Source organism: Acipenser ruthenus, chromosome 35 (genome assembly GCF_902713425.1).
Source record: "Acipenser ruthenus chromosome 35, fAciRut3.2 maternal haplotype, whole genome shotgun sequence".
Classification (NCBI taxonomy): domain Eukaryota; kingdom Metazoa; phylum Chordata; class Actinopteri; order Acipenseriformes; family Acipenseridae; genus Acipenser; species Acipenser ruthenus.
The window spans coordinates 8,892,990-8,905,853 of NC_081223.1; the positions used below are offsets into that span (position 1 = coordinate 8,892,990).

Genomic DNA, 12,864 nt, shown 5'->3' on the forward strand with positions numbered 1-12,864 from the left:
TGATCAGCGATGTTTTTTGAAATTGTGTTAAAAGGGAATCGAGAATGGAATTGGGAATGGAATTTAAAAATAAATGATGCCATGATTTTTTCAATTATTATTATTATTATTATTATTATTATTATTATTATTTGAAATGATCAAAAGGTACAGTAATAAACAATATGCCACAGAATCAATGCATGCGAGAACAAGTTTATTGATGTATTTAGTTGTTTTTTTTTTTTAATTATGAAGAACATGCTGAAGTAATTTCAGAGTTTTGATATAGAGACAGTTTCTATACAATTTCTGAGGGTCTTCTTCAAAGGCTAAATAAACACCACGTGTTATATTTGCACTAGCATGGCTTATTCCAGCCCATTGATATTTCTATTACAATTCCAATAACTGTCCATCAAATCTGATAAACCCATGAGAAATCTCAGAGAAACGCACAAGCCTTTTAAGAGAGAAGGAACACGTGTGCCCCACGAATAGAAACGATGCGCGCTTTCTTATTGTTTGCGACGAGGTGCACGAAACAGCGGGGTTTAAAATGCAGTGACAGACTGGATCTGATCGTCCAAATGGACAGTTTCCTCCTCCTGATTCCTGAATCGCTCTCAAAGGTATTTTTAAGAAGAAACCATTTGAACAGCAAGCACTTAATTCCTTGTGTACCTCGAAGGGTTAAAACAGGCTCAGTTCTGTGTGCAGCTCTGGGCAAAAGTTTGGCCTCATCTAGAATTTTAGGACTGAGATATTATTTTTTTTAAAAAGCTATATGAACATAACTTACCTCTTTTATTTAACATCATGTCATCAAAGAAACTATTAAATGATATAGAAAAAGTCTACCATTAGGAAGCCATTATAAGGCTACTGGTATATTATTTCATGTTAGATTTTGAAATGTCACATTTTTCAACTTTTTGTCAGTTTGTATGGGGAAAAAAACAACGTGGTGTGTAATTAAATATGATTCATTATTCAGCCGGTTTCATTCGACTTTATGAAGCCACATTTGTTAATTCTACAGGGTGTTGCAAATTGTTTGGCCAGTTTGGAAAACGATTCAAAACTTGGAGGTGAGGAATCAGGTCTGAGGACAGCTGACCAACAGACTTCCCCTGATAATGATCATTTTAAACAGATATTAATCGTTTGAACTTTGCATCCGTCACAAATCGCAAGCAAGAAAGAAAAAAAAAAATAAAAAACTAGCATCAAAACGCTCTGCTCCAAAGGATTCATTATTATTATTATTATTATTATTATTATATGTGTCTCTTCTTTCTGTTCTTCTTCTGGGATTCAAAGTCCAAGCTCGCGTAGGTGACCAGACTGCCCTCTTCATCTCTCCTCTGCAAGAGATCAACAGGGTTTATTAAATAATATATCATCAATAATAACACAGCACATACCAATAGCGGAACCTCTCAGCCAATAACTTTCAATTAGGATTCCAAATCCTGTCTCACAAGAACAGGACCCCATTGATGCACGGCGCAGCCGGCGCGGATTGGCTTCATTATGAACCCTTTCAGCTATTTTCTAGATTTCCTACACGAAACGTGTTCAAATCCAGGACGGCCCTTCTAAAACCCCACCTCCCTTATCACAGGACAGCTCTAATCAGAATACGCAGTGAGGGGTCTTTTCTGACTTGGTTAAGGTCTTACATGCTCATATATGGTGTTGTATTTACCATTCGTGGGCATGTAAACCCTTCTTCCAGCGCGTAAATCACGCGTAAACCAAGTCAGAATAGACCCCTGAATTTTTGAGTATCAAAAACCTCAATTCCGTCTCAGATTGTACTGATCCCCCTGGGGAACTCGACGTCGTGCGCTGAAGGGATCGCTTAACTATAGACGCGAAACACTGAATCCCATTGACGTGCATACAATACAATACAATTAGATTTCTATAGGATCAGAAAGCACTTCACACACACAACACAGTCTACAGGTAACCAGGGACAGAGGCAGATAGATTAGTTCCTGCTTCTAGTAATTTTAACTTACGACATTTGGTGACATTGTAAGGTGGTGTTTGAATTGGCTGAGTTAGTGTGTGAGTTGTACCAGGTGAGTGGCTAAATTGATTAGCATTTGATTTTGCTATTTGATTGGTTTCCACACAGTTTAGTTGGTTCTTTTGCCAAGCAGGTGTAACATTTAATCAAGCAGCTTATTTCGGCGCCAGCACGAAGTGCCAGCAAACTGAAGAGCCTCAACAAAAGAGCCGGGAGTCTAGCTGTGGGAGTCCAGCGAGGGGAGGCCTGCGCTGAGACGCTGTTTGACTAGATCCGAACCTAACGGGCCTCTAGAAGAAGCTATCTACTAGTCAGGTCTGTAGCCTCCACCCTACTGCTCCTACTGTGCCTTTTGTCTTGCTTGTCCTGCTATGACTGTCTCTCACATCCCTGTTCTGTCCTACCGTCCTCGTCCTCTGCCCTCCCTCCGCTGCTGCTCCTCCAACCCCTCTAACCTCATTTCTCTGCCTCTCCCCCCCTCCCGCACACTCTCTGGTGCACTCTGGAACTGTCACTCTTCTGCTAACAAAGCTGATTTCATCTCTGCCTTTGTCTCCCACCTCTCGCTCGATTTCCTTGCTCTCACTGAAACCTGGCTGTCCCCTGATAACACTGTTACTCCTGCTGCCCTGTCCTCTCTCTACGTCCTGTCCCATACCCCGCGTCTCACTGGACGGGGAGGTGGGACGGGTCTTCTCTCTCCCTCGTTACTCTTTTCTGTCCCCTCCGATCTCACCTCACTCTCTGTCAATACCTTTGAATTTCATGCAGTCCAACTAACCTCTCCCTGTCAACTCCTGCTCATTGTTCTGTACCGCCCCCCTGGGCCTCTCACTCACTTTCTGGATGAACTCGACTATCTACTCTCCTCCCTCCCCTCTCTGTCTACCCCGACTGTCCTAATGGGTGACTTCAACATCCATCTCTCCAACCCCAGCCACTCTGCTGGATTCCTCCCTCTCCTTCACTCCTTTGACTTATGTCTCTCTCTATCCCCTCCTACCCACAAAGCTGGCCGTCAACTGGACCTCACCTTCTCCAGGGCCTGCTGCCCCTCCACCCTCTCTGTCACCCCCCTGGACCTCTCTGATCACTATTTCATCTCTTTTTCTCTGTCTCTCCCCCCTCTCCCTGCTCCTCCTACCCCCACTGTCACCTCTCGCCGTAACCTCCGATCTCTCTCCCCCTCTGTCCTTGCCTCCACTGCTCTCTCTCACCTCCCCTCCTATCGACTCCTTTTCACAACTCCTCCCTCGACTCCCTCTGTCCTCTCACCTCCCGACCATCTCGCCCCTGCCCTCCCCATCCCTGGCTCTCCGTTCGGCAAGAATCAGACTGCGATCTGCTGAAAAGAAATGGAAGAGAACCAAACTTCCTGCTGCCCTAGACCTTTACCGCACTCTCCTCTCCTCCTTCTCCTCTACTCTCTCCTCTGCTAAATGTGCTTATTTCCAATCTGTCAAGCCTCCACTAACAACCCACGTAAACTATTCTCTACCTTCTCCTCCCTACTAAACCCTCCCCCCTCCTCCTCCCTCCTCTATCTCCCCTGATGACTTTGCCTCCTTCTTCTCTTCTAAAATCTCAGATATCCACAAACTCTTTAACACCTCTCCCTCCCCTGCACCCCCTCCTGCTCCAACCCCTACACCCACTACATCCCCTACTAACTTGCCCTCCTTCTCCACCTTCTTGCCCCTCTCAGACTCTGACCTCTCCTCCCTGCTCCAGGGTCACAAACCCACCACGTCTGCCTTGGACCCCCTCCCCACTCACCTCTTTCAAGCTGCTGCTCCTGCTCTACTCCCCTTCATCTCCTCCCTCCTCAACACCTCTCTACTTTCTGGTATCTTTCCCTCTGCCTTCAAAAAAGCCTCTATCACTCCCCTCCTCAAAAAACCTACCCTCGACCCCACCTCCCTCCAGAGCTACCGTCCTGTCTCCCTCCTACCCTTCCTCTCCAAAACCCTCGAGCGGACTGTACACCGCCAGCTCTCTGCTTTCCTGTCCAACCACTCTCTGCTTGACCCTCTCCAATCTGGCTTCCGCTCTGCCCACTCCACTGAAACCGCCCTCCTGTCTGTCACCAACTCACTTAAGTGTGCCCGAGCTGCCTCTCCTATGTCCTAATTCTCCTCGAGCTCTCTGCTGCCTTTGACACTGTTGATCATTCTATTCTACTATCATCTCTTGCTGACCTGGGGATCTCTGGCACTGCTCTGGCCTGGTTCTCCTCCTACCTCTCCAACCGCACTTACCAGGTAACCTGGTGTGGAGCAACCTCCACACCTCACCCTCTCTTAACTGGAGTCCCCCAAGGGTCAGTCTTGGGTCCTCTCCTGTTCTCACTCTACACCCGCTCCCTGGGCCCCCTCATCGCATCCTATGGTTTCTCATACCATTTCTATGCTGATGATGCTCAGATTTTCCTCTCCTTCCCCACCTCTGACTCCACCATCTCCTCCCGTATCTCAACCTGTCTGTCTGCTATTTCCTCCTGGATGCACTCGCATCACCTCAAACTCAACCCCTCTAAATCTGACCTCCTTTTCTTTTCCTCCTCCTCCCCCTCCTCTGATCTCTATCTCTGTTCCTCTGGAATCTACCACACTCTCTCCCTCTTCCTCCGCTAAGAACCTCGGAGTCACCCTGGACCCCTGCCTCTCTTATTCCCAGCACATCTCCACTCTGGCACGCACTTGCCAATTCTTCCTGAGCAACATCCGAAGAATCCGACCCTTCCTCTCCTATGCTACCCAGCTCCTGGTCCAGGCCCTGGTACTCTCCCGCCTAGACTACTGCAACTCCCTCCTGGCTGGCCTCCCTGCGTCCGCCACCCGTCCGCTCCAGCTCATCCAGAACTCTGCTGCCCGCCTGGTGTTCTCTCTGCCTCGCTTCGCCCACGCTACTCCACTACTCCGCTCGCTCCACTGGCTCCCGATCACCGCTCGCATCCAGTTCAAGACTCTTGTACTAGCCTACAGATGCCTTGACCAGACTGCACCCAGCTACCTCCAGACCCTCATCTCTCCCTACACCCCCACTCGACCTCTCCGCTCCGCCTGCACTAGAAGACTAGCTCTACCTCCGCTACGCTCTCCTGCCTCCAGAGCCCGCTCCTTCTCCACCTTTGCTCCGCAGTGGTGGAATGACCTTCCTACAGATTTCAGGACTGCCCAGTCCCTGACCACATTCCGGCGCCTCCTTAAAACTCACCTCTTCAAACAGCACCTGTAGAACTCCTCTGTTTGTATCCTGGGACACTATCACTCTTCATGTAAATGTGCTTTATTTTGCTCTTATCTGCCCCCTATTTTACTGCATTTAATCCTGTACTTCAGAATACTGTAATCTGCCAAGTGTTTAACCTGTAGTACTTTGTATTTAATCATATCCTGATGTAACTATCACTATTTAATCATATCCTGATGTCACTATCACTATTATCTGCTGTATTATTGAATTGTGGTTTGTCACACTTGTACTTTGCTTGAACAAAAGTTATTGTATTTCTTGCTCTTATTGTATTACTTGTATTGTAACACTTGAAATGTATTTGCTTACTATTGTAAGTCGCCCTGGATAAGGGCGTCTGCTAAGAAATAAATAATAATAATAATAACGCACGCGCACGCACGCACACACACACAACCAATTAAACCATTAAATGAAAAACGGTTTAATACAAAATGCTATAAAATTGAAATTAAAAAAGTGACACAAAAGTGGTTTTGAAAACAACCGAGATAAAAAGCGAGTTTGTAAAAACAGAACAACAGTCTAATGCATGAACTGAATATGCCAACTTTACCTTTGTATCTCCGCTGCCGGGGGTCCTTTTGTAAATTACATGCGTGGAGTCTTCAGTGGACGCTGGGAATGCAAAGTTGAGGCGTCACTGACGGAATCTCAGAACGAGGCTGTGTGTCTATAGATGAATACACCGTGTAACATTTTATTTTTTTTTGGTTCCTGGGTAGTAAGTGTTATTTCCAAATTGCTTATGCCTCAAAAGTATAGAAAATGGCTATTATTCCCCACAAACTTTGCTTGTGTGACCAGGACAGTGATATTTTGAAATTTACCTATTTTCCATGTCTGCGGCCAATTTATCAAGACAAGAGCGAAAAAGTACTACGTGGAAGGATCTGCTAAGATGTGCGAGGCCTACAAAGCATATTTCGGCATGCCTGTCGGGGATCAAGACAAACCCTGGGCACCTCATTGCGAGCACTGCAAAAAAAACTCTGGAAGGTAAGATGGACAATTGTTGCTCGGAATGTTATGTTATAAAATTTGTTAAAATTTTTAAAATTGTAAAAGTTTTTAATTTTAAAATGTTTTACAATTTTCAATGTTATTGAAAAAATATATCATATATGAAAAATGTTGCGAGAATCTCTTACACATTAGTCATGGGTGAAATAAATGTATTTTTGTAGGATGGTACAGAGGGGAAAAGAGAGCCATGAAGTTCGCTATCCCAAGAAATTGGCGGGAACCCACCGACCACCCTTCCAAGCGGACCGAGTTCTCTGTGGGGAGGAACAACGTCAAGTGGGAGCCACTGGTGGACCCCCGGAAGGTGCTGATGCCACCACTGCACATCAAATTGGGCCTTATGAAACAATTTGTCAGAGCTCTAGATGAGGAGTCGGCAGCCTTCAAGTACCTTCAGGACTTCTTCCCTAAGCTGTCTGAGGCAAAGGTCAAAGCCGGTGTCTTCGTCGGACCACAGATAAAGAAGATCCTGGAGTGCAATGAATTCCCCAAGAAGCTCACTAGTAAGGAGAAAGCGGCTTGGAACAGCTTTGTCGCTGTGGTTTGTGGCTTCCTGGGCAATCACAAGGCCGAAAACTATGTGGAGCTGGCTGAGACTCTGGTGAAGAACTACGGCACAATAGGCTGTAAGATGTCCCTCAAAGTCCATATCCTTGATGCTCATCTTGATAAATTCAAGGAGAACATGGGAGCGTTCTCGGAGGAGCAAGGCGAGCGCTTCCACCAGGATATAATGGACTTTGAACGCCGCTACCAAGGACAGTATAACGAGAACATGATAGGAGACTATATTTGGGGGCTGATTCGTGAAAGTGATTTACAGTATAATCGTAAATCTCGAAAAACTACTCACTTCTAAATCTTTTGTAGTCATTTTTGTATTACTTTAGTATAAATTCATGTTAATTTGGATTCATATGTTGTTTTTTTCTGACTTTATGTGAATGAAAAGTTTTCTCATTGGAAATAGGTAAATTTCAAAATATCACTGTCCTGGTCACAAAAGCAAAGTTTGTGGGGAATAATAGCTATTCTCTATACTTTTGAGACTTAAGCAATTAGGAAATAACACTTACTACCCAGGAACAAAAATTGTGTTACATAGTGATACCAACAGCATCTCCCCGGGCCGCGGTAATAAGCGACAGGGAGAAGCGGCTGGTAACAGCCCCGAGGGTAACCTGCTTCTTAACGTCTTTCTTATAATACAGACACTGTGTAACCTTGCTTAAGAACTGCACAGAAATGAAACACGTGCACTCTGCAGTAATACCACCTGCTGGCTCGCGGTGTAGAATGAGAGACCCGACGCCTCCCCTTAATCACAGACCACTGGGGTCCTAATATCTATATATACACATATGTAATGTGTGTGTATGCAACAAAACTACATGAATACAGTCTATACAAAATACATTTGAACAACAACACCATTGTTAATAACAGCAGGCCCAAATATGTTTTTGTATTAATACTGATATAATATTAATAGCATAATATAAATAACAATAACAATAACAATATTTATCACCATCGTCATAGTTACAATAACAATAATAATCATCATTTTGAAAGTGTTTGTATCAGTAATGAAATCGTATCTATAGAGATATACAATGCGGTGCACTGACTCGCTGCAGAACCATCACTGGCTGTAGCGCTATAAACTCGCACCGGCGCACAGGGAGGGAGCGGCCAGGACGGTACCTGTTTTGAAGCGGCGGCGGGTCCACAGCGCGCAGCCGCAGAGAGCCGCGGAGAGAGCGAGGAGGGAGACCCCGGAGAACACGGCGTACTGAACCAGGCACCGCTCTGCAACCAGACCTGGGTTCAATTACAATTACAGCAGAATTGTTTACTGACATTTCAATTACAATTGGGTACAATTACAGTTACAATTACGCTGCAGTAATTACAATTAGAATGACAGTTACACTAAAAAGTAACACATTAACATGTTTACTCTGCTTATCCTAAATAACCCAAGCAACGATAATAATCACAGGTACAAATACACAAACATAAAACTTGTATCTCTTTCTCAAGCCTGTTCCAGCCTATTCTTTTTTTAAATAATATAAATGTTACAAAATAAGAGGCTGCGTGGTCCACTGTTTAGAGAAAGGGGCTTGATACCAGGAGGTTCAAATCCCAGCTCAGCCACTGACTCACTGTGACCCTGAGCAAGTCACTGAACCTCCTTGTGCTCCGTCTCGGATGAGACGTAAAACAAACGAGGTCCTATTGGAAGTGACTCTGCAGCAAACTAAAGACTGGGAACAGATGGAAGTTATTGATTAAGCAAATAACTTGTTCAATTAAGGGAACTCTGGTCATTGGGCCAGTTTACATGCTGGGAAAATGTCATGACTTGTTTTACTGTCATGACTTATTTAAGGCGGTAAGGTCTGGATTAAAATTTTAGTTCGTTTTGGTTTATGTTTAGTTCATGTTTGAATACAAATGTAATACATTATACTAAAATCAAATACAACATGAAGTTTCAAAGCAGGAATTGTTAAATTAAACAAACCAGAATTATCTAAAATTATCATTCCACTTTAAATAAGTCATGACAGTAGGCAGATAAGACATGACATTTCCCCAGCATGTAATCCAGGCCATTGAGGGCTGAAAAGGATAATTAATTTTTTATACCAAATGATCTCTAAAGGACTTCATTTAATAAATCACCTGCTTAATTGATCACAATAAAATTGTTCCAGGTGTTAAGAAATTGATGATTAAAGGTTACCTATAAAACCTGCTGGATAGGGGCTCTGCGTGACCGGGTTTGGGCAGCACTGTTCTAGTCTCTGTAAATCGCTTTGGGTAAAAGCGTCTGTTAAATGACTCATTAATGATAAAGAATCAAAAGGGAGAGATTACTGACCCGCCACGTGAATCCCAGCGTATGAAACATTCCCGCTGCGGATAGAAGTGTTCCAGTTCAACTGCGCTTCGCATGCGCACTCAGCCCCGCTTCTCCACGTCTCCACCGGGATTGTCAGGCGGCTCGTAGCGGCGTAGCTCTCTCCGTCTCCCTGTCCCTCTCCGCCCTCCTTCACTTTGATCCCGGAGCTCGGCGTTCCCTCCGCCGCGAAGTTACCGGAAATGAACCACCGGACCCGGACCGAGGGCGAGGAGAGGCCCCGGATTAGACACACTAATGTCAGGGTCGCCTGGGAATCGAGCGCGCTGCCAGAGACAGCCAGTGGGGCCAGGATAGAGACTGACCGATTCACAGAGGAATCATCTGAAACTTAATGAAATAATAATAATAATAATAATAATAATAATAATAATAATAATAATAATAATAATTAACTGTAATTCAATGCCATAAACTGTATTTATGGCATTGAATGTATGCATAGTTACAATGTACTTAATGTGTAAATCTCTGTGCTCGATATAACCCTATCCTTAACACTAACCCTACCCCTATCACTAACCCTATCCCTAACCCCAATCCTAATCCTAACCGTAACACTAACCCTAACCCTAACCCTAACACTAACCCTATCACTAACCCTAACACTAACACTAACACTAACACTAACCCTATCCCTAACACTAACCCTAACCCTATCCCTATCCCTAACACTAACCCTATCACTAACACTAACTGTAACACTAAACCGATCCCTTTTCTGATACAATTGTGTACTTACATGTATCTTGCAAAAAGCTTTGCTTGTTAAGTTAATTCATATTAACATTGTAATTATGTGTAAGTGCGCGTGTATTTACAAAGTATCTGCTATGCAAACACAGAGTAATCAGAGACACTTCATATAAAGTGTTACCAAACGTTTCTCCAAAAGTATGAATTGATTATCGTAAATATTTAAACATTATTATTATTATTATTATTATTATTATTATTATTATTATTAATATTATTATTATTATGTCAGTGATGCAGTATAAACTCACCTCCAGACACGATCACAACTGACTCGTTAGAGAATCTCAGTGAGCTGATAACTTTTTCAGCGCAGTAATATCGCCCGCTATCGTTTCTCTGCGTGTTCCGGATTGTTAGCGTGACTCTATTGCTCTCTACGGTGCTGGTGATCCTGCATTGGGAGCCCGGATCTCCGCATTCACGAGGGAACGGCTCGCTCAGTCCTCCGCTTGCGTTGTCTCGGAAACAGCGAAGTCGATAGGTAGATTCGAGTTTCCAATCGAAGACACAGGGGACGGTAACGGACTATCCGACCCGAGCGAAATAATAAGCGGGATTTGCTCTGAGAAAAAGAAAAACTGCAACAAAAATAAATAAATAATAATAATAATAATAATAATAATAATAATAATAATAATAATAATAATAATAATAATAATAATAATACACAGACAGAGAAGGACAGCATGGGTCAATTGCAACGCACTTGTAGATTCAGTACGGAGCTGTGCACTAAGCTGCAGACTGGCTAATATACGGTACAATCTCGGGATCATCCCCAGCTGCGTACTAACTTATTATTATTATTATTATTATTATTATTTATTTCTTAGCAGACGCCCTTATCCAGGGCGACTTACAATCGTAAGCAAAAACATTTCAAGCGTTACAATACAAGTATATACCAATTGCAACGAAAACAGACGGGGAACAAAGTTGTGAACTCGCTGATTGGTTCCAGCTAATTCTATTTTAAGAGTGTTATTTTTCTAGCGCAGTGTTTCCCAGCCCCGGTCATGCGGACCCCTCTGTGTGTGTCTGCTGGTTTTCATCCGAACTGAGCTCTCCATCACTGAACCAGACCCTTCATTCAACTGATCATTTGATTAATTAGACCTTTTTATTATTGTTCTCAGCTCTTAAACAGTTGCAGAGTTCGAGTTGCTTATAAAATGTTACAGCTGACTTGAAATACGCAGCTGATTAAGAGCTGATAACAAGTCAAAAGGTCTAATTAATCGAGCAGCTACTTTGGGTTCGTTGCAATTGAGACACATTTTAATACGCAGCTGGGGGTCTATCTTGAGCGCCTTAGGTCATAGCAATTGGTATTAACTTCGGTGCTGGTTTAGTCCCGTCCTCCGTACTGACCCCGCGATTATCCCCAGTTAGGACGCTCATTTTGGCTTGTTTCGATTGACCCAGGAGTGTTATTGCAAACGTTGCGTGGAGAATAGAAATAATACTTTAAACACTGTAATGGATTAATTATTTTGCTAACTGCATATTTCAGAGATCATCCACCTGATTGCAGTAGATACAAATACATTTTAAAACAAAGCTAGATTCCTTTACGCGGTCGTTTTAAACATCAAAACATGAAGTCTTACCTAGTAAATATTGTACTGAATTATACCTTTTGGTTCGTTGCGATTGACCCAGAGATATTATAATAAAACAGGACTAATGTTGACGATGCATCTCCTATAGAAAGGTATTGCGCCATGCGATTTAAAGAAGAATTCTTCCAGTAATTGTAAACACTTTACATGAAGTGTCTCTGATTGCTGTGTATTTGTATACATGCTTAGCATTACTTACACATAGTTACAGTGATATTATGCACACTTACAATGCACGATATACGCAAGCACACAACTGTATCAGCAAAGCGTTAGGGTCAGTGTTAGTGATAGGGTTAGGGTTAGTGTTAGGGATAGGGTTAGGGTTAGTGTTAGGGTTAGTGTTAGGGATAGGGTTAGTGTTAGGGATAGGTTTATATCGAGCACAGAGATTTCCACATTAAGTACATGGTAACTCTGCACAAAGACATTGTAATGATGTGTAAGCGCGCATGTTTGTGAATACAGTCATAGAGACACTTCATGGAACGTGTTACCAAAAAACAATATTTAGAACCAAATCGTTATACAATGAACATATACCTTTTAATAAGGGTTTGGCAATGAATCAAAATCTATTATTATAATAATAATAATAATAATAATAATAATAATAATAATAATAATAATAATAATATATCATAAAATATTTAACAGCAAAAGTACACTATCATTGGCAACAGTAAATTGCTGTCTACATAATAATAATAATAATAATAATAATAATAATAATAATAATAATGAAAAGCGACTTGCCTTCAGAATAGAATGTTGCCACAGTTAGAATGCGGATCATTCTATTACGCACTAAGCGCTCCATTGAGACAAGGCGCTCGTTTGCAATCCGCCTCACAGGGCTCTGCAGACACGGAAAGAAGCGCGGTGCTGTGTGGATCAGACAGGCGTGGCGGTCGAGTCTAGTTCTGAGGGGGAAGGGGACCTTACTGCGCAAGAGTAGAGAGGCTGTCTGTTATTTCCTGTCTCAAAACACTCAAAACAATACTTAGATATATTTATATATAACAAAAGATTTTAAAAAAATGCATGGGTGGATTTTGCACCTTATTGATCGATTCGTCCATCTGAAACGACCACGCGTTGGTGCTGATCTTCAGTGGAAAATAATAAACCACAAGCATTGAAACCCGATTAACGGCTAGTGTGCGCGTCTATACCGTTACCACCCGCCGCTCCCCCCCCCCCCCCCCCTGGGACCATGTGCCTTTATATGACAATTACAACAGCATTTA

At 43.0% G+C, this 12,864-nt stretch overlaps 1 gene segment (V, D, J or C); it reads right to left on the reverse strand.

The window, feature by feature from the left end:
• Positions 1 to 209: 209 nt before the first annotated feature.
• On the reverse strand, positions 210 to 11,393 carry LOC117420650 (Ig heavy chain C region-like). The segment is given in 6 exon segments: positions 210 to 1,346; positions 5,832 to 5,893; positions 8,009 to 8,125; positions 9,195 to 9,557; positions 10,241 to 10,517; positions 11,364 to 11,393. Coding segments are annotated over 6 exon segments (936 nt in total).
• Positions 11,394 to 12,864: the final 1,471 nt, after the last annotated feature.